Raw genomic sequence first — 24,916 nt, forward strand, 5'->3', positions numbered from 1 at the left:
TCGTTAGACAACTCAACCATAAACGATCCACGACTCCGTCTCCAATTTTTCATGTCTCAGGTGTCTACAATACCCGCCAAAAATGATGGGACAACAGTACCATGAATACAGTGCATGCATATTGGCTGTCCTTAGAACTCCCCACCCCCCCCCCCCCCTCAATCAATGTTGGGGTTGAAAACGCCATGTTGGTCTCGCAGTCTCGCAGTTTCCAACGATGATATGGGGAGCGGGGTTTCTTCCTTGTATTTTTTATGGCGGGGATTGTATGCCGTCAGTTTTGTAACTGATTCAAGTGCTCTTACACGGTTAGTAAACAATATTATATAGTTCATCAATGTCTCTTCGATACTTGTATCACCTCAGCTTTCTTCAAACAGTTGCCGTTCTTCTTGTTGAAACAATGAGTTACCTGGATTAAGCTTACAAACAGTGGCGTATTTAGGGTTTCATGCCGGGGGGGGGGATTCCGGGGGGGGGATTCCAATGACCATGCCAAAGATACCCAATGCGAGCTCAAAGCGCGAGCAAAACGGCTTGTTTTTAGAATGGTTCATTAGGAGTGGTTAATAGGTCATGTTGGTGTGAAGGTTTCTGATGTAGCCTATTTCAAGGATACGTGATACCAAGGATGAAAACGCGCGCGAAGAGAGCAAAAAGTTCTGATATCCAGCTTTCATGCATGAAAAATGCGCAAAGTATCACTGACAGCAGAAGGCCAGCTAGTAAACGTACAGAAAATTGTGTAGTTGCTGGCTACCATGCATACGAAATGGGCCGATGACAGGACTGTCGGAAAATGTTGTGCTAGTTAGCTACCATGCATAGAAGGGAGAAAACACTATCACACATATCAACCTAGCTAGTGCATGTGAATTGCGCGCACAAATTTACCAAGTTACCATGCATACAAAATGCGTACATTTACTGTAACACCACATAAATGCTACGGGGAATGTATAGTAGCTGCATGGCTATACTGCATAACAAGAGTCTAGAGCTTCGTGATTCCTTGCCTTTGGATTTGAAGCCAGATATAATTGTTTGACCTAGCTCTGTTGACCTCAGGTGACCTTTGACCTTAACCAAAACAATAAGAATCATCTACTCACTATGGGTAATCCATCATGATCTGAACTTGCGTGATCCACTTAGAGTGGTTACAACCGGCGTCACAGACACACACTTACATGCATGCCTGCACATCTTCATTTTGCCTCTGGCAAGGATTCAAAAGTGGTTCTGAGCAATTTTCAGCGAAATAATATTTGGCCACGCCCCTCGAGAATATTAATGAGATGCAGAAGGGTTCTAACCTTCACATGCACCCACAGCTCCCACCAATTCCAACGAAAAAAGTTTGAACAAAATCGGACAGACGGTTGCCGAGATATTAGCATTTAAAGAATGTGTTCGAAGGCCCGCCCACTCATGAGTATTAATGAGATTGGCACCAAAAACAATAGGGACCACCTACATACTATGGGTAATCCACCACCCAAGTATGGGAATGAGATCAAACCTTGCGTCATTGACGTCAACGAAATTACATTTGGCTCCGCGCCTCATGAATATCAATGAGATGCGATAAGGTTAACAGTAACAAACGCATTTACCCCACCTCCTACCAATGCTACCAAACAAGTTGGAACAAATCGGCCATTATGTTGCCGAGATACGGAGTCCGTCCACTCATGAATATTAATGAGATTAGCACCAACAACGATAGGGACCATCTACTCACTGTGGGTAACCTACCAACCAAGTACGATACCGATCAGATCTTGCATCGTTCAGTTATCGTGATTACAAGCCGGCGTCACAGACAGACACACGCACACGCACATGCGTGACTGCATATATTCCTTTTGCCTCTGGCAAGGAATAAAAAAGAGTCAAATAAAAGTCTACCCGGAAACGAATTCAGCTAAAGTGCGCGCGAAGTGCGCAGAAACTGTTAAGGTTATCTAGCTAACATGCATGTGCAAGGATCAGTTCATTCTCACAGTATCAATACAGCTAGTGCGCGCGAAGCGCGCAATTTTTTTTTCCAAAAATTTACCAAATTGACGCCCAAGATATTATTATTTTGTTAGTTTGGCTAAAGTATACACAATGCACGCGAAACAAGAAAGTGTTTTGGTACTTTGTCTCCTAAAATACAGCCGTTTTTGCTATTTAAGCTTTTCAATTCAACAGTGGTCGTATGTTTTACTACAATGCAAAATTATTACATTGGTAGCGTGACAGGACGAAAATTGTAATTCAAATATCTATGTAAGTAGACAAAAGTTAGCCCATATCTCACTCCTTTATGTGGAAAAAAATAAGCGAAAGTCACTTTCTACAGGGCAGACATGGTTTACACACAGAAAGCGGAAATAAATAAATATATCACTAATGCACGAGAATCTCGCACAAAGATACGCGTTGTTCGTTTCTTTAACTTCGCGATTATTTTTTCTCAGGTGAGTTGGGCCTGTTGGTTATGCTAATATAAAATAATATCCTACCAACGCACAGTTTTTATTGGTAATTTGCGTTATAAAATCGTCCCAATTGAGTGCTCCCGATTGACAAGTATCTGTGGGCAATTGTCCGGGGAGGGGGATTGTCCGGGAGGGTAATGGTCCGGGGTAATTGTCCGGGGGGGGGGTCAACCGGTATGGGAATTGTCCGGGGGAATTTTCTGGGGTGGGAACTGTCCGGGTGGGAATTGTCTGGGTGGGAATAGTCCTGGGTAATTGTCCAGGGGGTAGTTGTCTGGGGGGTAATTGTCCGGGGGAGGGGTAATTGTCCAGGGGGGAGTTGTCCGGTCACCAATTTTTAAGGCTGTGTTTTTGGTTAATAGTCTTGTATCATGGTTGTCGATGTTTGTACCTTTTTATTTAAGTTCCTTTATATACCTCCTTTAGTGCAACTTAATATACTGAAACATTTCACTGGCTTTTTCTCTTACCGTATGTGTACCTTTCGATTTTTATGTTAACATTTTTTTCGTGCAAATATACAAATCATCGCGGGGCAGTGACAAAAAATCTATCGCGCCGCGCCGCTTGCAGTATTTTTGGTTAAAATCAATTGTCCCGCATTATTTCTTTTTGTCGGAACATAGAGACGTCGGAATATAGAGATTTTAACCAAATTGAGAGCATCACAAAAATGTGTCATCTAGTCAGACTCCTACCGACGAGAAGTGCAACTTAAATTCAAGAAGATAAACTGAACGTAACAAGAATCAATCCTTCTTTAATTTGTATTCATAACTGTTGTCTATAAACCCTCTCTATTCAAATTTCCTCCGATTGGTTTGCATGGGAACATGTGGGGATACATTAAACAACCAATGCAAGGACGTAGGAACCGGGGGCTGGGGGGCGCTAGCCCCCCAGTGAAAAATACGGGGGGCGGAAGTATCGTTCCGCCCCCCGCTCCGCAAGTCAGAAAACCCCTTTTTCATTTCCAAATGAGAAAAAAATCTCATATGAAGCACCACATTACATCTAAGGCCAGATGAAAATGCAAAATTCTTTACAAAATGGAGTGGGTGTTGAAGTGTGCTATATTGCACCAAATTGCATCTGAGGCCACCTGGAAATGCAAAAAAATTCCAAAGGGGAGGGGGACACCCCCTCCCCTTAGACCCCTCCCCCAGGCCGGCCATCAGTCTTCAGCCCCCCCCCCCCACTCAAAAGTACCTTCCTACGCCACTGAACCAATGAGAGCAATTTTGCTCATATATAATGGTAAAACTTACATAGAATTGCCAACAATTAAGAACGCAACGTATACAATAACAAGGCGTATGTCATAAAAATATGTTATTTGGAGGATTTCCCCCAATGGATGATTCGTAGTCACTGCTGTACACCTACTGACCTACTTAATGTCTGTTTCCATGGTTACTTTGACACGTTCACTGACAATGGGCACGTGGTTCGTTTACCTGTTTCTATTCATGATGTTAAACTGGCTCGAGTCATCTATTATTATGCTAATGAGATATTTACGGGAGTTCCAGGTGTGGCATTCTTACTATTGACTTGCTTTAGAACATAAAATGTTTGAATCAATCGTCTGTATAATGTAAGTGCTGCATATATTCGTACAGAAAACTATTGTGGAAGTAGAATAGGCCTTCTGTGTGTACCAAAACGGTGATAATGTTATCGGATAGAAACGTGGAATGGATTTGATGGGCTCTCTGAAAACATACAAATAAATCTCTCTGGAGGGAGGGCGAAGGGAGGGCAGTCTGAAGGGTGGAGCTGGTGACTTAACTTACAGAAGAGCATACTGAACACGGGGATTGGGAAAAAGCATTGATAGTCTAGAAAGTGAATAATCATAGATCTGTATTACATTTTTTTTAAATCCGACCAAGCTATAGGCCTACTGCCAACGTATAATACTTTTCACTGATACGTTTTCCGTGGTTACAGTGACACCTGGAATGGCATTAAGAATATGACATGCTGAATTTATATTGTATTTTATTTATGGTATTACTGAATATTTTTGCCTTGTTTCTTTGGAGTGTCGGGTGAGGCGGGATTGGGTGACTTAAATATTTCTTTCATTATTTTTAGTAACACGTCATACACTGTGGATAATATCAACTGAAAACATTAACGTGAATGTGTCAGGATGAAAATGGGAAACTTTTTATGAGGTTGGTCTGAAGGCGAGAGGATTAGTGATATATTAAACTGAATATATTCGTTGTGTAACCAATTTGACTCATGAATCTTGTCTGAGAAAAAGAAATAAATTAAAGTATTAGCGAGGTTTACGTCTCTGTCTATAAAACTACAATATATTCTTAGTAGGCCTATGTGAAGGAAACAATGGACATGAAGAAACAAATAAAACACAGGATATTGATAATGGAGCTACAGATAATAATAAAAAAACACCCGGTGACCGGAACAATGAGGGTGATGATATGGTTAGGGTGGGAGGAGGGTAAAAATACATTGAAAAGGGAAACTGCGAAGAACAAAGAGTGTAAGAACGGTTACAACTGAAGGGGGTAGGTAGGGTAACAATAGATTGGTAAATAGGAGGTGTCGGGAATGTATTGAGTGAAACCGGTGTCCGAATGGGTTAAAAGTGAGGGGTTGGGGTCAGGGATTCAATTACAAATTGTAAAGGGCAAATCAGGGATATCATGATCGAAACAAGTATCTCGTAATATTTATACGAGGAATATTAAAAATATTAAACAGTTCTTTTTCAAAGTTATGAATTATGAAAAGCTGAAGCTCACGATGAATTTTTAAATTATTGTTTAAAACTATGAAAACTAATGAGAATTAATATAAATTTAGCTTATTTCTTGTCGAACTGTATTTCAAACTATAAAGAAGAAATTGATTTAGTTTTATTTATATTTTTAAACTGTGACAACTAAAACTGTTTTATTTGTTGATTGTTTGGTATAAATTTGAGTTTTACTAGAGAGTAGAGTATTATAATCTGATGACATGGGTTTTTAAGGTTAGATTTATAGGTTTTTGCTATTTTATTGCAATCATTTTACTTCTTTTATAGTAATAAATATTTTCAATCCCTCGCATTGAAAAAAAAAATCTTAAATAGATTTGAACATAATTGAAAAACAAATATTTTGGAGGTTTCAACTTTAGCAGTCACATTTATGACTTTTAAACTCAAAAACCCTATTTTTAAAACTCATTCGAATTATTAAATTCAAACGACCTTGTCTATATATCTCTTATTTTATCCTAATAAACATTCATGTCATTCTAAAACCTATTTCTAAGTTAAACTTTAACAATAAATTAAACAAGAACATTTTTAATCAACCCCCAACCAACCTCCACCCCTCTCTTACCAACACTCTCTTAAAATATTCCCTATTAATCCATTATATTTTGTTCTATTTATTATAACATTCTACATAATTCCTATCGCGATGACCTAATTATTCAAATAAATCCAACTAAACTAGTTAAATCCAATCATTGACATTAACATTACAGCATACTTAACATTCTCTATTGTTCGTTTAATATTGATAACTCTTATTAATTAATTTAATTCCCTGTTTAACTGTTATGATGATTCTGTCATCTACACCGGAATACTTACCTCAGCTCCTTCAAGCTTGTACACTGTGAGGAGTAAGACAAGATGGCCGCCAACTCTTCATTAGTTAGTCTCCTCTTGTTGTCACCGATCCACAGCTTCTGGAGAGAACTCAGGATAGAGAGAGAGAGACCAGACTTAAGGATAAGGTTCAGACCAGACTCATCAACTCTAGGAGAGCAGTACACTAGATTCATACAGGAGATAGGAATCTAGAATGAAAGAATAGAGTTACTGATAATAGAGTAGATAGAGATAAATAGATTGGATTTGGTTAGGATTAGAATAATGGTTATGACAAAATCAATAATAAAAATAACGAAATAAATATAAAGGACAGTAAAACGATCAACTAGGACAGTTAGGTTGTTTATTTGTAAAAAGGAATTTATTTAATGAAACGGAAATAAAAGATTGATTTTAAGGGGAGATATATATTAACAGAAATAATAAGATTAGATTAGAGGAAAATAAAGTGATAATGTAAAATTAAAGGGTTAGTTTTACTGTTTTAAAATTAAACTATTAATAATAGGTTTTATAGCTAGTAAGGCTTTATAAAATAAGAATGTGAGGCTACGTATTTAAATTTATTAAATAATAGGAAACAAATCCCAAAGACGGGTTGAGTATTTAGTAAAAAAAGGGTATTCAAAAATTGAGAGTATTCTATCTTTTGAAGGAAAATATTGGTACACATTTATTTGTGTTTTAACTTAGAACTTTCAGAAGGAAAATGTTATTGAAATGTTAATATCAGTCACTAGTGTAATAAGAATCATTTAAACGAAACGCCTACTTCAACTAATACAAGGTTTTTTATAAAGTTTAAGGAGATTTGTGAGAATTATATTTAAATAAATAAGTTAATTGTTTCTTATAATCAAATTACAATTTAGAGAAGCAGATGTAAATCAAATTCAAGTTTCCAGAGAGAAAGATTGATGAGGCTTAAACTCAAATTTTAATATACAAATTATTTAATTATTGATCCAAATCTTTCTATTCTGCTTTAATTATAATTATTTCCAATTAATACGAGTTGTTTAAAAGATGATGTCTACCTGTGTTTAGTTATCAAATTCATTTCTAAGTTACGGTTTGAGTGTGACATAACTTGTAGTGGATTTATTTTTAAATGTAACATTTTTCTTTTTTTGCGCTTGTAGATATTCATAAATTGGTTAACGCTTATGATCTTAACTTTCTAAACTTTATCCTTTCTTCCAATTAAATAGTACCATCCGCTTTTTATATATTTTTTTTTTACAAATAATATTGTTATCTGGAAACACTTCATATCCTTGAGGGTTTAATTATACTAATTAATTATTACTTTTAAGTTTATTCGGGTTGATTGGATCTTCATTGTAACATCTTCTGTTACTATGGAGTTCAGAGGGTGTGAACAGTTAGCGAACAAATATCGATTAACAAACACGAGAGATAAATCAGTTAATTACAAGTTTAATGAGAGGATGGCGCCTTTTAAAACTAACGTTAGAACTACGGCTCTGGCGAACGTTGCAGCAGCGTAAAAGAAGTGGTGCACTTTCAATTAAAAAAAAAATCTTTTTAAATATCATGTGGTCTTAAGTCTGTTGGCTTGGAAATGACTTACGGTTTTATAATTAAGTGGGCAAAATTAAGACAAAACCAGTTGTGAGTAGAACACCACGATCTAGTTGCTGCAGGAAAGACATGGACGAAAGATTCATTTTTAATAACTATTTGTTGCATTTTATTAACTTAAATTGGAAACCTGTTTTATATTGGCTCAAAGCTCTAGGCCCCCAAACCTATAATCCACATAAAGTGTCAGGTATACTGGCAGGATTTAGGTCATTTAACTAATAATCAATTATTTAACAACATTATTTCAGTCAGCCTGCTCGGTGAAAAGCTGCAGGTTTCTTACACAATTGGCTCAAATTTCCGACCTGTTAGATTTAGTAAGTTAGGTGATTACAATAATAATTGTGGAATATTATAGATTGACTTGTGTTAATGCCTATAAGGCTATGTTATGTACGATTTAAAATCGAGTCGAACAATTTTCTGTGATTTAAGATTTTGGAAGGGATAACATAGTTTCTACAGTTTATCTATGGATACTTTTTCTTAGCTAGAATGAAGTAATTGTTTTCGAAGTAAAGGATAGGCATCAGCTCACCGAGAATGTTAATCGCTGGTTTTATTCTTCGCTTTATTTAAGATTTCTAAAGAAAACTCAGTGTCTCGATTGTATTTTATTCAATTCCTTTATAGTTTAAATATGCTTTAACATGGACTTATCTGATAATCAGTCAACAACTAGGCTAAGATTTTTATTATTTCTGAGTTAGATTGCTAAGCATGTCCTCTCGCTAAAAGTATGAATTCTAGATTTTCTCGGGTGATGTTTGAGATTTCTAACATAGCCTAACTTTATTACTAGTCTAGCCTATAGCCTTCCTAAGTTTGGCCTGACCTTTGTACACATCCTAGCCTATGCCTCTATACCATACCGTCAAATTATCTCACTGATCAATAATTACTGTTTTAGCTATTAACAGCGGTTCCTCTCCATTAAATAATCCATCTTAATAACAAGTCAATGGTAACACACTACTCCCACGAATATACTACGTACTCTGCAACTCCACTAATATACTGAACCATTCATTGTCAGTGATAGATACTAGATGTGAACAGGTATTCAATAGCATGAGTCACCGATATCCATATACAGGTGTTTCGTATAGCTTTTCGCGGGTGATGTTTGAGATTTATAACAGACATGTTGGCGCCAATAGAAGTAAATGTACGTAACGTTATACATGCCCGGTGAAAACAGACAGTTTAAAAACTGACGTCAATTGGATATGTAGTAAGGAAGGGGTCGAGGAAGTAAATAATACAACACAAGGGCGTAGGAACCGGGGGAGGGGGGCTGGGGGCGCCAGCCCCCCATTGAAAAATATGGTGGGGCGGAAGTATCATTCCGCCCCCCCCCCCTCCGCTTCGCAAGTCAGAATACCCCTTTTTCATTTCCAAATGAGAAAAAAATCTCATTTGGAGCACCAAATTGCATCTAAGGCCAGGTGAAAATGTAAAATTATTTACAAAATGGAGTGGGTGTTGAAGTGTGCTATATTGCACCAAATTGCATCTGAGGCCACCTTGAAATGCAAAAAAAAATTCCAAAGAGGAGGGGGACACCCCCTCCCTTAAACCCCTCCTCCAGGCTGGCCATCAGTCTTCAGCCCCCCCCCCACTCAAAAGTACCTTCCTACGCCACTGATACAACACAACCTCTATCAAGTAGATGAAGCTACCATCGACATTTCCTCTAAGCGGTAGGGTGTTAGTCCGCCCCCTACCCAACACCAACGGTTACAATGTGGGCCATAAACATTTTATTTACACATTCCCCCACCCTCATATCTGCAGGCACATCGTGCAGACAAAACGTGTCTGTGTTAAATTACATATTGGTTTAAAGGTAAATACTTGATCCTCATCATGAAATTATTGGAATAAATGTAATTACACACAGGCACGTATCCAGGATTTTCTAACCCGGGGGCGCGAATTACTATCTAAGCGGAGCGCCACCATCGGTGGCGCGGAGCGTACAAGAAAATTTCTGGTTTTGATACCCCCCAGATCACCGGAAATGGCACTTCTCGGGCTTGAAAATGACGAACCAGATGTACACTTTTGCCTGAGAACCAAGTATTTCCCAAAAGTTTTTTTTTCCATCCATAACCTTTTTGAAGATTGTCACCAGTCACATCATGTTCGACCTCATTGCATGTCCTATGGATCATTGCTTTTGTAGGTGATTCTACGTCACGGCCCACAATATCCGAAAGCCCCACTTTTCAAGGTTTTAAGCCCATTATTTGTTGAGAATTTGAAAATTCACATTTCTCGTGAATAAAATCACTTGAAAACATACCTATAATGGTGCACAAAATTCAATCTATGGACAACCAATATAGAAAAAACCTCCTGGAACCCCTAACAGACAGGTAAAAATTGCACGAGTAGAGGAAAGTACGATGAAGAATGTTTGTCAGGAAATTTTTTGAAAATTCAGACACAGTTAATTTATTGGTGTACAAATATTAAAACCTCTTCTAATGGCTATTATAAAACTTGGTTGAAGGAAATGAAAAATAGCAGATATTTCCGACATCAGGTATATCGAAACCGAACACTACACACATAGGCGTAAGTCGGCTGCAGCCCCTCCCCCCCCCCCAGCAACCAAATTTTTCCCATTTTCTTCGGGCACCTACTTAAAGAAAAATAAATAGCAATGACTAGCTTAAAAATTATCTCCTTGGTAATTAAAATAAAGTTCTAAGCTTGGCCGACATTACTACTGTAAAAGAGAGTTTTGACATAAATGGATCTGTATGTTTTTTCTCCATCTACATAAGACATTTCGTTGTTTACATTAGCATCCGGCGGTATACTGTGTAAGTTTCACGGACCGTAAGGCTCACGATGCCATGCAATGTAATGACCGATGCTTGCTCGTATGATATTGGCATCGACATGTTGAACGAGCGCTTTGCGCGCGAATAATTTTGGCTTTTTTTTTCAGGCAAGTCATTACAGCCCCCAAATCCAATTGGGCTCCTACACCTTTGACTACACACATAGAGAGTTTTTGAGGCTGTTCATAGTGGAACATGCATTTCAATGCTCACTGATACGATGTTATATCTGTTCTTTGCTTTAAAAATTCGAACAGGCGTGTAGCGAGTAATTGCCAAGGGAGGGGCGAAGCCGGTAGACAAACTATCTAAGCGAAGCGCCACCATGGGTTGGCGCGAAGCGTACAATAACAATTTTGGCCGAAAATGCCTCCCAGATCGCTGGAAATGACACTTCCCAGGCCTTGTAAGTTGCATTTAAGCATTGTCTATTTTGAAATTACTAGCGATGTCATAAAGAAAATTTGCTCGGGGGGCGGTCGCCCCCTTCCCGAAATGCGTCATGTTCCCCGACGACTCGGTCGAGTTCAAGACCAGCCACAGTTGGTTCCATATAGCACAATCGTACAATTGTTTAAGGCGTCCATACACACACACGCGTTATGATAGACCATATGTAGTATTTATATAGATACATTAGTGAGAGAGGAAAAATGGAAACGTCAAAAAGGGAGTTGTCGGTGTAAGGGGTAGGGTGAGGCGCACACCCGCTCCGTTATCCTTGATCTGTCACTGGCTACCCTGTGTATATAATAGGGATCAGCGCTTTAACTATGACTGTTCCTCTTTCTCTTCCCGAGGTCTTGGCTATCTTCTACTCCCTCCTTTTCTCCTTTTTCTCTCTTTTTCTTTTCTTTTCCCTTCCTTCCTCTCCTCCTTTTCTTTCCCCCCCCCTCCTTTTCTCTTTTTCTTCTCTTTTTTTCTCTCCTCTTTTCCTTACCCGGGGGGCGCGCGCCCCCAACGCCCCCCCTTGGATACGCGCATGACACAACTCTTTTCATCCCCTTCCCTCCCCAACCATCTTTGTAATGAATTCCATTCCATGTCAGTTCTGGATTATTCAGCTTAATCTTTGCACCAGCAAAGAGAGTGTCAGGCAATCAAACGATGTTTTGTCTTTTTACGTACCTCGTAATTGCTCAAATCAAAATTATTATGTCGACATTTCACCAATAACGTCAATAGTCAATTCATGTAGCCCCCCTCTTTTCTCCCTTTTTACTTAGTACCATCCTCATCAAGAAAACTTTATTTTTGCGATAAAATAGTTGAAATTTATATGAGAAAGAAATTTTGATTTAGAGAAATGCAATGGCAATTTTGAGAGAAATGTACAAGTTTTAGATAAAACGCTAATATTTTTAGATGATACGGCGACAGTTTGATCTGTAAACTTTCTAGTAATAAGGCGAAAGTTTAAAACAAAAAGAAATCGACATGTTACATGAAGGGAATTAAAGAAGAGGTTGAAATAAATCGAAGAAATTTTTAGATGAAGTAGTTTACTGTTGAGAATCTCGATTAAATTACAGATGGCAATTTAAGACAAACTTGATTTTCAAGAAAAAAAAAAGGATATGAACATTTTGAAATTTTTGGGGTGGGGGTGTTGTGGGGTCCTCCGACTGAAACAATTCTGGGGTGTAGTTAGACTAAAATTTTGTCTACACTTAAGGTTGTGCTAAAGAATACTAGTGTGAAGTTTGAAAACTGAACTGACCGATGTTAAAACCACTATTGTATAATTGCATGAAAAATCAGAAAATACAGTTATTCGGTAAATAGCCGTTGGGTGGGCATGTTGCCCAACCAGTTATTATTCCTATATACAATAACGCCTGACAAAGAGGTACGCATTATATCATGTTACCTACATGTAGCCATGTACCACATTTTAATAGCAGATGTATAGGATATCTACTACTTGAAATCGGTTCGCAAGACTAGGAGAATGAGACCCCTCTTCAACCCCATTTTTAATACAGGATTTCAAAGGGGGGGGCAGATCCCAACTGACTTAGGTAGGGCCTACATTATTATGGAAAGGCCAGAGTGGAAAGAAGAATTTAAAAACGAAGGAGGTGTGGTAGTTGGCTTGTTGAAGGCAAATCTCAGTAGCCCCGTCCCCTGAATTCTTTTTGAAAATTGATGTTAATTGGTGCACTCCGAGGCATAATGAGACTACCAATTAGGTCTAAAATTGGCTCCATACACCATGCAGTTTTGCCTATGAACAATGTTTTTGTAAAGTCGTAAGAGGGGGGGGCATGGGCGGCGATCATGGGGGGACGGGGGAAATGCCCCCCAATATTTTAGGTGGGGGATATAGTATCTAATATCCCCCCCCCAATATTTGGTGACATCGTTTTTTCTTTGTGGCTATAAATAGAAACTAATGCGTGAGATTGTTTATCCAAATCATACTTGGCGGTGGCTAAAACTTCATCCAACACATGCTGCATGAGGTAAATGACTCTTCGTGATCGTTTCTGTGACCTGTGACCATATAACATGTTGTCACTCATGATTATTATCATAATGTCTGTAGGGCCTACATCTCTTGTGTATGAGTGTAAGTACGTACAATCATACATATGATCCACATCGATATGAGTTCACTGGGTTTCCATTTTGCCCGTTTCCTGCAAGATTTCTAACCGCAGGCGCGTAACCGAGGGGGGGGGGGCGAAGGGGGCGACCCCTTGAGAATATTTTTTGTATTTTTTATGATATAGCTAGTAATTTCAAAATAGAAAATAGATGCAACTTACAAGTCCTGGGAGGTGCCATTTCCAGCGATCTGCGAGGCACTTTCGGCCAAAATTATCGTTTACGTTTTGAAAAATAACGCGCCTGTCCAACGGTGTCACAATTTGTTACTAAATATCACCAAAAAACGTCACAGACTTTCACCGAAAGTAGTTTTTCCTTTTTTTCGAAATGAATTAGCTAGAGGGACCGCATCCATAATGAAATTTGGTTTGCCGATAAAAAAGGAAAACAGGGCTGTAGCAACCAGTAACCATATATCTATCTATCCATCTATCCATCTATCCATCTATCCATCCATCCATCCATCCATCCATCCATCCATCCATCCATCCATCCGTCCATCCGTCCGTCCGTCCGTCCGTCCGTCCGTCCGTCCGTCCGTCCGTCCGTCCGTCCGTCCGTCCGTCCGTCCGTCCGTCCGTCCGTCCGTCCGTCCGTCCGTCCGTCCGTCCGTCCGTCCGTCCGTCCGTCCGTCCGTCCGTCCGTCCGTCCGTCCGTCCGTCCGTCCGTCCGTCCGTCCGTCCGTCCGTCAGCTCTCATATATATATATATATATATATATATATATATATATATATATATATATATATACACATTGGTATATTTGTTTACTTCAACGCATGATAGCTGGTACTTAGGTTTACCTCGGGGATAGGTTTACCTGACACCAGGTAAACCTAAGTCTAGGGTCTTCTTGTTCAATCAATTTCACTTCCTTTGAGGAATGATTATTTCGAGTTAAGAGAAAACCTCATAAACTTATCAATTCCGAAGTTACAAAAAAAAAATCGTTCATTTAAAGGGTAAAATTTCCCCTCAAAAGTGGAGGTAATTCCGAAGGGTATATGACAGAATTACGAACATGGTATATATGTTGATCCCAACTTTACACCTCGATTTTGACCAAATGCGGCTATATATAGTTCCGAAACTTACAGGTTCCTCTAATTACACTGAAATCTTCGTGTTTGTATGTTTTCTTCCATTAATTTGGGATATTTAAGAAAATAAGAGTTTCTATTTTAACTGGCAAATTTACACGTAACGAAACAACGCCCCCATAAATAAGCAGTTCTTTCTGTGTTCGGTGGCAGGGCAGTCGATCGGATCGTATCGTTGCTATCCCAATAGCCTACATTCAACGTTACTTTATGTGGGCCTAGCCATGTAGTCTACGAAGGAAAGTGCCGCAGGTTACCGTAAACGTTGCCCATTTGAAGTTGGCTTTTGGAACTTTGGTGGAGTATATGCATTGTAAGTAAATTCCTTAAAAGTGTTCCGGATATATTAATAACATTTAGAGTAAATACCTTCATGCTGAACACAAATAAAGTAAGACCATGGTTAGAGTTAGAGTAGACTAGCCTAGGCCTAACGTTAGCCCTAAATTGGACCTATCAGTATTACTGGCTATGGTAAATCACAGCTGCCTGCTACTGCCTTTGCTGATACTCGGAATATAAAATGTGATAAATAAATTAAAGTATATACTTGTAACAGACTGGTCAACCTACACATTTTGCAGCCTGGTGATCTTCCAGATCTTTTAAAGTAAAGGCTTAATAATTGACGCACCTCCAAATATTACTAGGCCTACTAGTACTACTTTTACTATACTAGCCTACTACTACTGTAGCTAGTACTAGCAACTATACAGCAGGCAACCATAACTTTTTGCAGCCAAGCAGAGTTAAATATTTCATGAGTTTGAATCCATTTCAGGTATATGCTGATCAAATTGTGTTTGTGCATGTTTTGGGGCATTTGGAAATCTTACTCCCTAAAAATAACCAAAATTACCTCAATATAATACCACTAATCTCTGGGACCTGACCTTTCTGAGGTTAGAGGCTCAGATAGATAGAAAATTTATTGTCCATTTCAGAAAATACAAAATTACCTCAGAGCATAGCAAACAGCATCCAAAGATAATGGATGTTTACTTAGGCCTTCACTACAGTAAGCTTATCGACAGATGTGTCAATTTAGGGGTATGAAAGAACTTGCATTCGTGCGATGCAATTTTGAACCATTTCACAAAATATAAATCTTTGGGTATGTCTCAATCTCTCTGCCATAAAATAAGGCAGTCAGAAAGTCACAACTCCACAAAAACAGATACACAAGCAAACGGAACACTACAGTAAAAGAAAGGGCCTGATAGATTCCATAAACGAGTTACAAAAGTAAAAAATGTGAAAACGTTTCCCGTCTCAGTACAATATTCATCCCCACAATATTCTCTATATGTGTAAGTGTGCATCACTTAGCCCTGTGTGTACAGTAGTAGTGGTGTGTCATTGGTTCTGATTCAGAGAACTACAGTAAGTCACATAGGGCCTCAGTGTAGCAGTGTACAACAATTTTTGTAACATGAGTTTTTTTCCCCTGCACCTATGGGATGAATCATGGCTGAAGGTAAACAATTGAGTATTCATTTTAGAATAACAACGCAATCATGGCTAAGTAATTTAGGCATTTTGATATTAACATTATGATGTGGGTAGTGTTAATAGTGCTGAAGTAATAGCTTGATCAAAAGTATTCCTCAGTCTCCCAATGCCTTCACAGGGTGACCTACTGTACAGTCACTTGAGCACTTAGGAGTTTTTGCGAAAAGAGCAAATTCCTTGTCCAAAATTGCTAGGTTTGATCCAGTTTTACGGAGTCCCATAACAAAAAAACACAGTCTGTGATATATCAATGGAAAAGTGTAAAGATTCAATGTAACATATTTGAAAGGATTAGTGTATGTTGAAAAACCACCAGCTATGCATTTTAAGGAAATAAACAGTACCTCATTGAACCTTGCATTGTGTTCACACTAATGAGTTATGAAATTGTTATCTGTGTCTTCATCATTAAAAGCTATTAATTAGGTTGATCAATGGTCTCACATATTAGTGCAATCACAGAGGTTAAATTTCAATCAGGTTATACTGCCAAGGGAATCCAGACCTACTGTACTTCATAAAAAAAAAAAAAATTCATGGCTCCTATAAAAATCATTCATGATAAAAACCAGCATACATACAGTATGTGCAACTTAAGTAGTTTCATATTGGGTATCACGTCCAAATAAAAGCTCTTGATTGTATTCAGTTTTCATACTTTTCAAAATGACCATCTGTGTGCAGTAATTTGGTGTTAGTAAGTAACATGAAAATGCACAAGACTAATGTTCAACAGGCACTAGATAGTTCTCATGTCCATACTATAGCACAAACCAGGGAGTTGTTCCATTACAACTCCCTGCACGAACAGGCTATTATGATCAGAGTTGTTATGGAACAAATAAAACTCCCTTGTATGATGTTAGCACTGTACTGTGTGACAAAACACTTAAATGCATACATGTGGTAACATGTTGCTATGATCCGATACTAGTTGGTTGGGTGTATAAATAGATCACCATTATGCAAACTGCACTGCACATGGTTTCCATTATGTAATAAGTTTCATTTTATGAATTTGTCAATTTGACATGTATGCTAAGTATATGTGTAGGCTGCATGTACAACTTATTGTATCTTAATAATATACAGCAAAAAACTATTGAGAACAGTGATAAACAACATTTTCAAAGTGACAGTTGGGGATCTAAAAAGACCACTGAAAGCCTTCTGTAGCGATATAACATGATACTAAACATTATATATCTCTGCAAGCTAGTGTACCCTGCTTTGAGATGTATGGTTTAAATAAGGTTTTCACAAGTTTGCCCTGTTGACCCAACCACTGGCCTAGACATACCAATAAATAGATCTATCCATGCTTCAAATTGAGTTTTCACAATTTGACCATTTTTACCTAAAGTACCTTTGACCTTCACCAAAAACAATAGGCTTCTTTTACTTGTGATGCATCTATACATACATACTGTACCAACTATGAGATCTGTCCAATAAAGCTTACTGTCATGAGAAACTGTGTTTACAAGCTAGGATCACAAACACAGTACTCCTACCAATGCACACGCACACATGTGCCATCGTGAGTGGAAAGTTTCAACATCATAGAAACCAAACCAAACATTAAAAATGAACTCAGTCATAATGCCAAAGTCTGTGTACACGAGTAGTCCTGAGCTTAAACCCCAAATGATACGTTGAGGGACTAAATGTACCGGTATACATAGTCTAGGGTGCATGCAATTTTTAAGTAAATGAACTGCATGCGAGATGAGGCATTGAACCATGCATGAATACTCAGTCAATCTCTTGAAGTGATTGCATGCTAAATTCCTGGGTACAACTTACATACCAAATAATAGATCAATATTCAAACTTAGTAGTGTGGCATTTTTCTCAGTTGTTGCATATATGCGGTTTCCATGAAAAAAGTGATAGCTAAATTAACTAAACTGACATGAATATTGGACAACATGTACACTAAGTATTGACATCAAATAGGGAACTGCACTGTCAAGACTTCCACTTGCAATTTATGAAACAATTATCTGGACTTATTTATGTTCATTCTCTTGTCAGAAAAGATGGCTTAAATTTGGCACAAGTTGAGGAATGCATGAATGCAGAATGAGAACACCACAGCAGATATGCTCCACTTTATTGCAAGAAGTACAGGGCTGCAATTTCAAGGTCGACGCAGGATATCAAAATACTGTAACTTTGAGCTGCTGGTTCATGCTGACCATGGGATGCAGCGAGAAATGGCTTATATGGAAATAAGGAGCTCCCACAAGCATATTTTGCAAACATCCCCAGTTGTCTTTAATATTCAGTAAGTATTGACTGTGAGATATATTTTAAATCCCAATGACCTGAAGTTAGTTTTCTAAAGTCTTCCCTTTAATATCCTCTAAGTCTGATCAACACACACTATACATAATATAAATTTACTGTACTAAGTTTCAACACGAACAAAGATGATGAAAATTTGCTGTTTATTTTCAAAAACTGTAAACGATCTAAGGCAACGGCTAACAAAGTAATGTAAGAAAGACTTTCCACTTCCCACCAAGTCCACTGCCAAACCTTTTGTTTTACTTTGCTACTTCCACCATCATAGAATGTTATCAGAATTGAAATGACTTTATGTGTAGTCTTTGAAAACCAAATATACTGTAAATCTGCCATCTGGCAGGCTGGAATGAATTGTAGGTATGATTGTGAAGCAAAGACTTGAGGTGTTAACACACCATCACATTTTAACCTTGATTATGATGTGTTTATTTGTACCTTTTGCAACAATGTCAATATCAAAATGTGAGGCTTTAAAAAAATATTTACATGGAATGTACTTCAGTGAAACTTTGACATATGATTGAAATGTTGTTTTGGTTTGTTGTAGGTTAACAAGAGCTGGTGGAATTTCTCCACAAGAGAAGGAAGTACTGTCATCAATAAAATCTGCATACAGAAGAATATTTTTACTGAAGATCAAAATTTTCAATGAAAGGAAAGGCTTTCGATTAAAATTGGACAAACAACTTCTGTAGATACAATGAGGACTAGATTTATATGTCATTGCTTGGAGCCAGGTACGGTGCATTCTATGAGTTTGAATTTTTCTTTTTAGTTTCTGGACAGGTATATGACATGCAGCATACAAATTAAAATTTGTTAATGAATTTTCTTCCTTCACAGCATCATAAAATTCATTATTAATAATCCATTTATACAAATTCTTATGTTGCTGTATTTGAGAATAATTTTCGTTAGTAAAACAAAGATTTTAATCATATTCATTGCATTAACTATTATTCATGTAACTCCCTTACTTCGCTGTATCAAATAAAACATTGTTTCACCAATCCATTATTCCAGTTGTTATACTGCTGGGAGGGGAGACACCAAGGTCTTTTAATACTTCAGTTACCCAATTAATGCTAACTAGATGCTCAATAATGCTTCCCACAATGGGGATTTTGGGTCTAGCAAACCTTAAGTCTAGTGGACCCTCAATGTAATGGGCATCCCCCCCCCCCCATGTTGGTACTGCATGTGGTATACTTTTGTTAGTGAAACTAAGAGTTTTATCCTAGTCATTACATTGAGGGATGCTCTTTATTAAACTCCCTTACTTCACTGCAGCGTATTGGTAATCAACTATTCTAGTTGTAATGTTGCTAGTACTGTATTTGAGAATCCTTTTGTTAGTGAAACGAAGAGTTTAATGCTATCCATTACATTTAGGAGTACTCTCTAAGTGTTTACCTTCACAACATCATATAATAAATTATTAACAATCCATTATCTCTTTATATTTATGGCAGAGCTGTAGTCGAGTCCAATTAGCCAGAGCCCGATCCAAGTCCAAGTCCATCTGGTCTGAGCCAAATACAAGACCCCTCAAGTCCGAGCCGGCTCCAGATACCAAAGATCACCTTTGGTAAAAATTCTTGAACTGTTTTGATAATTATGCACCCAGGAGGAAATTTACCTCATGCTATAATTTTTTCAGACCAGATAAGTGGCAGCAAGCTCTTCCTGGTTCATAAATGTTATAAAACTACTGGGAGGGGAGTCACCAAGGTCCTTCAATACTTTCAGTTACCCAATAAATGCTAACTAGACGCTCAATAATGCTTCCCACAATGGGGGTGTTGGGTCTAGCAAACCTTAAGTCTAGTGGACCCTCAGTATTATGGGCATCCCTCTTGTTGGTACTGCATGTGGTATCCTTTGGTTAGTGAAACTAAGAGTTTTATCCTAGTCATTACATTGAGGGATGCTCTTTATTAAACTCCCTTTCTGCACTGCATCGTATTGGTGATCCATTATTTCAGCTGTAATGTTGCTAGTACTGTATTTGAGAATCCTTTTGTTAGTGAAACGAAGAGTTTAATGCTATCCATTACATTTAGGAGTTAACTTTCTAAGTCTCTACCTTCTCAACATCATATAATAAATTATTAACAATCCATTATCTTTTTATATTTATGGCAGAGCTGTAGTCGAGTCCAATTAGCCAGAGTCTGAGCCAAGTCCGAGCCCACTTGGTATGAGCCAAATCCAAGACCCTTCAAGTCTGAGCCGACTCCAGATATTCAAATATGATCACCTTTGGTAAAAATTCTTGAACTGTTATGATAATTATGCACCCAGGAGGAAATTTACCTCATGCTATAATTTTTTCGGACCAGATAAGTGGCAGCAAGCTTTTCCTGGTTCATAAATGTTCAGCCCGGGCGCTCAACTTTCAAACCATGCAGGGAGAGGCAAAATCATATTCAAACCACGACCACCGCCAGGTTAAAACGGGCTTGTGAGAACCCTGCTCTACTAAAAGTGATATTCTAGTTACATTTAGGATTGCTCATTAAGATTTTCAAATCATCATCATTGTCATGGTTGCTACATTTTCTGATGTCATCATCATTTGTGAATTATTGTTATTGTTGCCATGTTACATTTGCCAGTATCAATTTTGCTTATTGTTCTCTCAAAATTGCAGAGTAGAAGGAAGAAATGTTAGCTAATAGTTATTATACCATATGTTCTTGGTCTCTAAATTGTTTACGCTGAGGTCAGTATGAACAGAAGTGTTTATAATAGTTTTCCTTTCTGTTAAAGTATTTTATGAATCATTTCATTAATTTTATATTTATACTGGAATTTTCAGTAGGTGTTGGCTTCATTGAGGGTCAAAGGCTACTCAAGGTCAGTAGAGTAACATAGAGCATCTAACTCAACAAGGAAAAGTTGGTAGTCATATGTAGTGCATATAGGTTTCTGACATTGAGTACTATTCTATAAATTTGTACAGTATAGCAGAAGCCCATGTGAGATAACTAGATATCTGAAACTGAAAGCCATGTTAACATGATAGTTCAATATTGGAATGATGAATGGAAGTTTGTATGCAGGTGTATCATGTGCTGAGTGCTCTTAGCCAAGTCAAAGGTTATTTGAGGCCAATATAGGTAAAATCTGAAAACCTTCATGATCCCATTCTATCTAGTATCTGACTAGTAGCTGCTTTAATAGCTGAATCTTAGGGCAATTAATATATTTATCAGAACAAGTAATGTACCTCAAAAGACTTCTTAAGCTCTTTTGGGCCCCATTCAATATTTCAGTGTATTAACTTCATCATTCTTTTAACAAATTTACTCCAAATTGCTAGTTTCATGTTCTGGCAATGAACCTTTGTCATATCATGTTGCATGAGTGCTGTAACTGGTTTACAAGCTTGCAAAAGTCTTAAAAGGAGGATAGGGTGTTGGGATAAATAGTTCAAAATAATATTAACAAAATTGTACCATATTTTGCTTTTCTTTTTTCCCATATGTTGCCACTGCTTGAATAAGACTAGTTGATAGGACTTTTTGTGAGCTCCACCTTTGACAACAAGGTACAGTAGACTTCAACTGCATCTTGTTGGCAACATCCTAGGAAAGTTTCAATAAACACAGATGTTTCTATGAAATGAGGAATCTGATGAATATTCCAATACTGCGAGTCTTTATCGGACATTTCAGCAGGAGGCAATAACCAATTCTGCTATCGTTACATACTGTAGGTCCTTCATAAAATGCCACTTAAAGAACTGTATTACTTCCTTGGGAAGGTGAATTTTATCGTCAAATACAACATCAAATACAACCTGTCCAACTCCCCCCCCCCTCACACCTCCATTTATCCCGAGTAGTTTACAGAAACTGGGACAGAACATTTTTTGTGGGAAACAAGGTTAAATAATGTTGTTTGAGGTATTGAGCATTTATCTATATGTCCCTTTCTGAAAGTAACATGAAATTTCATATTGATTTTAATGAAAATATTTGCATTTATCAGTAATAAACAGAAAGAAGACATAATGATTTCTGCTATAGTGTCTTATCTCTGCCTCTTATGTTAAAATTGTGTTCATTGGTTGGTCCTTGTACTTCGAACATATTGCTCCCTAACTCAGCAAACCCATATTCGATCTGAAGATGCTAATTCAGACAGCTTACTGTTCTAGCAAGTTCTCGACCAATTATATTGATGAATTTGCATCTGGATGAATTTGCACTGGATGAATTTGAATCATGCCAACTATGTAAGGAGCCATTTCTTTAAACCTTGCAAGACTGGTCTATAGAGTTTCAGCTAATTTAATACAAGCCGATCGATGAAGAATTCAAATACTGTGTAATCCTATCCTACTTCAAAGGTGTACGTGGTCGAAAGGTTTCCTTGTAAAATTACTGGTCCTTTCAGATCTGCAACTTCATCTTGAGAACTTCTTTTTGGTCACATAGTAGCTTGAAACAATTGAAAGTTGGAGACAGTACTTTGAAGATATGTGCTTCGGCACCATGTACCCAGTGGCGTAGCCACGGGGGGGGGGGGGGTGGGGGCGACAGCCCCATGAAAGCTTGTCGCCCGCCCACTGGGATTTTGGGTGTCGAAAAAATTACATGTGCGAAAAATATATCATTCATTGGTCTGCATGGTATCGAATCTCCATGATGACCACTCATGAACGACCCTTCGACCGCGGACCGGCAGTAGGCTATAGTTGCTGAAAAACCTGACGTGACATAGCGCATAGGCCGAGATATGTCATGATATTTCAAAGCAACTTACCAAATTGTCTTTTTTCTTCTATTTCTCTAAACTATTTGATGACCATATCAAGACATGGGGATCTCAAAATAAAGGATGTGAAGAAACTTTAGAGCAGCTTACAATGCCTGGGAAGTGTTATTTCCAACGATCTAGGAGGTCTTTATAGCTGAAAATTTCCCGTACGCTGAGCGCCAACCCATGGTGGCACTCCACTCAGGTAGTAACAAGACGCCCTCCCAGGAATTGGTCAAGCCCCACCCCCCAAAGCGACCACCCCCTCCACTGGAACAATCCTGGCTACTTCACTGCATGTACCACAGGTTTATCTGATATCAAAGTGAAAGCGGCTTTCCACAAGAATAAAGAAAGCATATCTATATTTTTGTGTAACACCTACACAACTCAATCCCCACGCAAAGAAGACTACCTACGTATAGTTTTCATTGAGGATTCCAATAATTCCTGCAATTTCCTACCAATAACATATGGAAAGTCACTCCTGTTATCGTGGCGGAGCTAGGGTATTGGTAAGAGGGGGTGAGAATGGTCTGTATGGGCGCTTTCGACTTTATCGAAGCGGAGCGCCACCACAGGTTGGCGCAGAGCGTACAGAAATCTTTTGAGTAAAGATACTCCCTATATGGCCGGAAATGACCCTTTCCGGGCCTTGCTAATTTGCAGATAAACGAAGAATAAATAGGTGTCATCGCCAACAAAATGTGACAAATGTCAATAGGTAGATGAGAGCGCCATAAAAAAAGTCAATAATCGCGAATAAGTAAAAAAGTGATAAATAGCTGAAAAGGGCGCCAGCAGTCCATATGAGTCCGTTGGGGGGGGGGCATCCGCCCCTGACTGTATTGACGCTCCGCCACTGTTGGGAGCTCAGTGTAGGAAGAGAAGGGGGGCAGAGGGACGGTATTTTTTAACGGTTTGGGTGAGCGTCTGCAATGATTCGTAATGACATGTTATCGCAAGCGTTCAACATGCTCAAATAAAAAGAATGAATGAGAAGGAATTCATATCACTTTTCAATCATTTTTTGAAACAAATTGAGCGAATTGATCGCTAGTAATCTTGAAATTGGTTTTATCACGGTCATTGTCATGTTTCTCATATGTACCTTTCACATATAAAAGAATTCTGTACGTAATGTTATCAGAAATACTTTTAAAATGACACCAAAGAGATTAAAAATTCTTTTCGAATTTGTTAATAATATTGTCTTTTAAGAGACACCGTAGACACGTTGCTCGGTTGGGTTTACTGCAATAGTGGCAAATGGAGACCAATATCCGCACTTAGTGGACCTAATGTTATAGTCGTGCATTGACCTTGAACAGAGGGGCCTACCGTGAAAACGTACGGAAAATTCATCCTTTTATATATCAGCGAGACAATTCCACTGGATACAATAATACGACTCAAAAGTCCTTAGATGTGGTCATCATAACAATCACAATAAAAGATATGTATATAAAGCAGATTAAAGATATGATGGAAACTCAAATGTGGACCAAAAAACGATGTCCCTACGGATGCCGTTTAGTGATATTTACATAATTTGTGTGTAGTAGGTTCCGTAGCTCTTTTGTGGAAAAACTTTGTAATATGCTTAAAGTTTGTAGTTCATCCATGCTTTAGATTAATGAGAGACATAGATCATCACGTTTTATGAGGAGGGAGGCTATTTTTAAAAATCTGGGTAATAGGTACTGTAACTCATTTCTTGGAGAAAGCTTGGAATATGCGGATAATGAAGAAAGTTTCGAGTTCCTCCCACGCATTAGATAAATGAGGGACCTAGTTCATCACGCTTTGCAAGGATATCTAATATAATAGGTGTAAGAGAAGCGGTGATTGTAATGAAGGGAAGGGGAGAATGGGGGGGGGGGTAAATGATGTTACCAGGGGGACCTAATAATTTGTCCTAAATGAGATTTAAAAAATTCATTAATGTAAGTAAATTTCATTACTGCCTGCTCTCGCTGATTTCTTTTAACCCCATAGAGCGGAGTGTGT

The 24,916-nt window shown here is 38.1% G+C and overlaps 2 protein-coding genes and 1 long non-coding RNA gene across 4 annotated transcripts in view; 2 read left to right on the plus strand and 1 right to left on the minus strand.

Annotated features, from left to right (window-relative positions):
- LOC139985119 (uncharacterized) overlaps nt 1-24,916 on the minus strand; it is a 409,107-nt gene that overhangs the window by 334,184 nt on the left and 50,007 nt on the right. For both annotated transcript variants that reach the window (XM_071999339.1, XM_071999340.1), the window contains exon 4: nt 6,115-6,323. In XM_071999339.1, the coding sequence (XP_071855440.1) occupies nt 6,115-6,323 (209 nt within the window). The remainder of the gene's footprint in view (nt 1-6,114; nt 6,324-24,916) is intronic.
- Nucleotides 1-24,916, plus strand: part of LOC139985148 (cAMP-responsive element-binding protein-like 2) — a 246,692-nt gene that overhangs the window by 146,942 nt on the left and 74,834 nt on the right. The window lies entirely within an intron of this gene.
- On the plus strand, nt 17,406-22,033 carry LOC139985185 (uncharacterized). The gene is made up of 4 exons (XR_011799336.1): nt 17,406-18,116; nt 18,687-18,876; nt 19,612-19,727; nt 20,285-22,033. It is a non-coding gene; the product is annotated as an uncharacterized lncRNA (long non-coding RNA).

The sequence above is a fragment of the Apostichopus japonicus genome, chromosome 17 (genome assembly GCF_037975245.1).
Source record: "Apostichopus japonicus isolate 1M-3 chromosome 17, ASM3797524v1, whole genome shotgun sequence".
NCBI classification, from domain to species: domain Eukaryota; kingdom Metazoa; phylum Echinodermata; class Holothuroidea; order Aspidochirotida; family Stichopodidae; genus Apostichopus; species Apostichopus japonicus.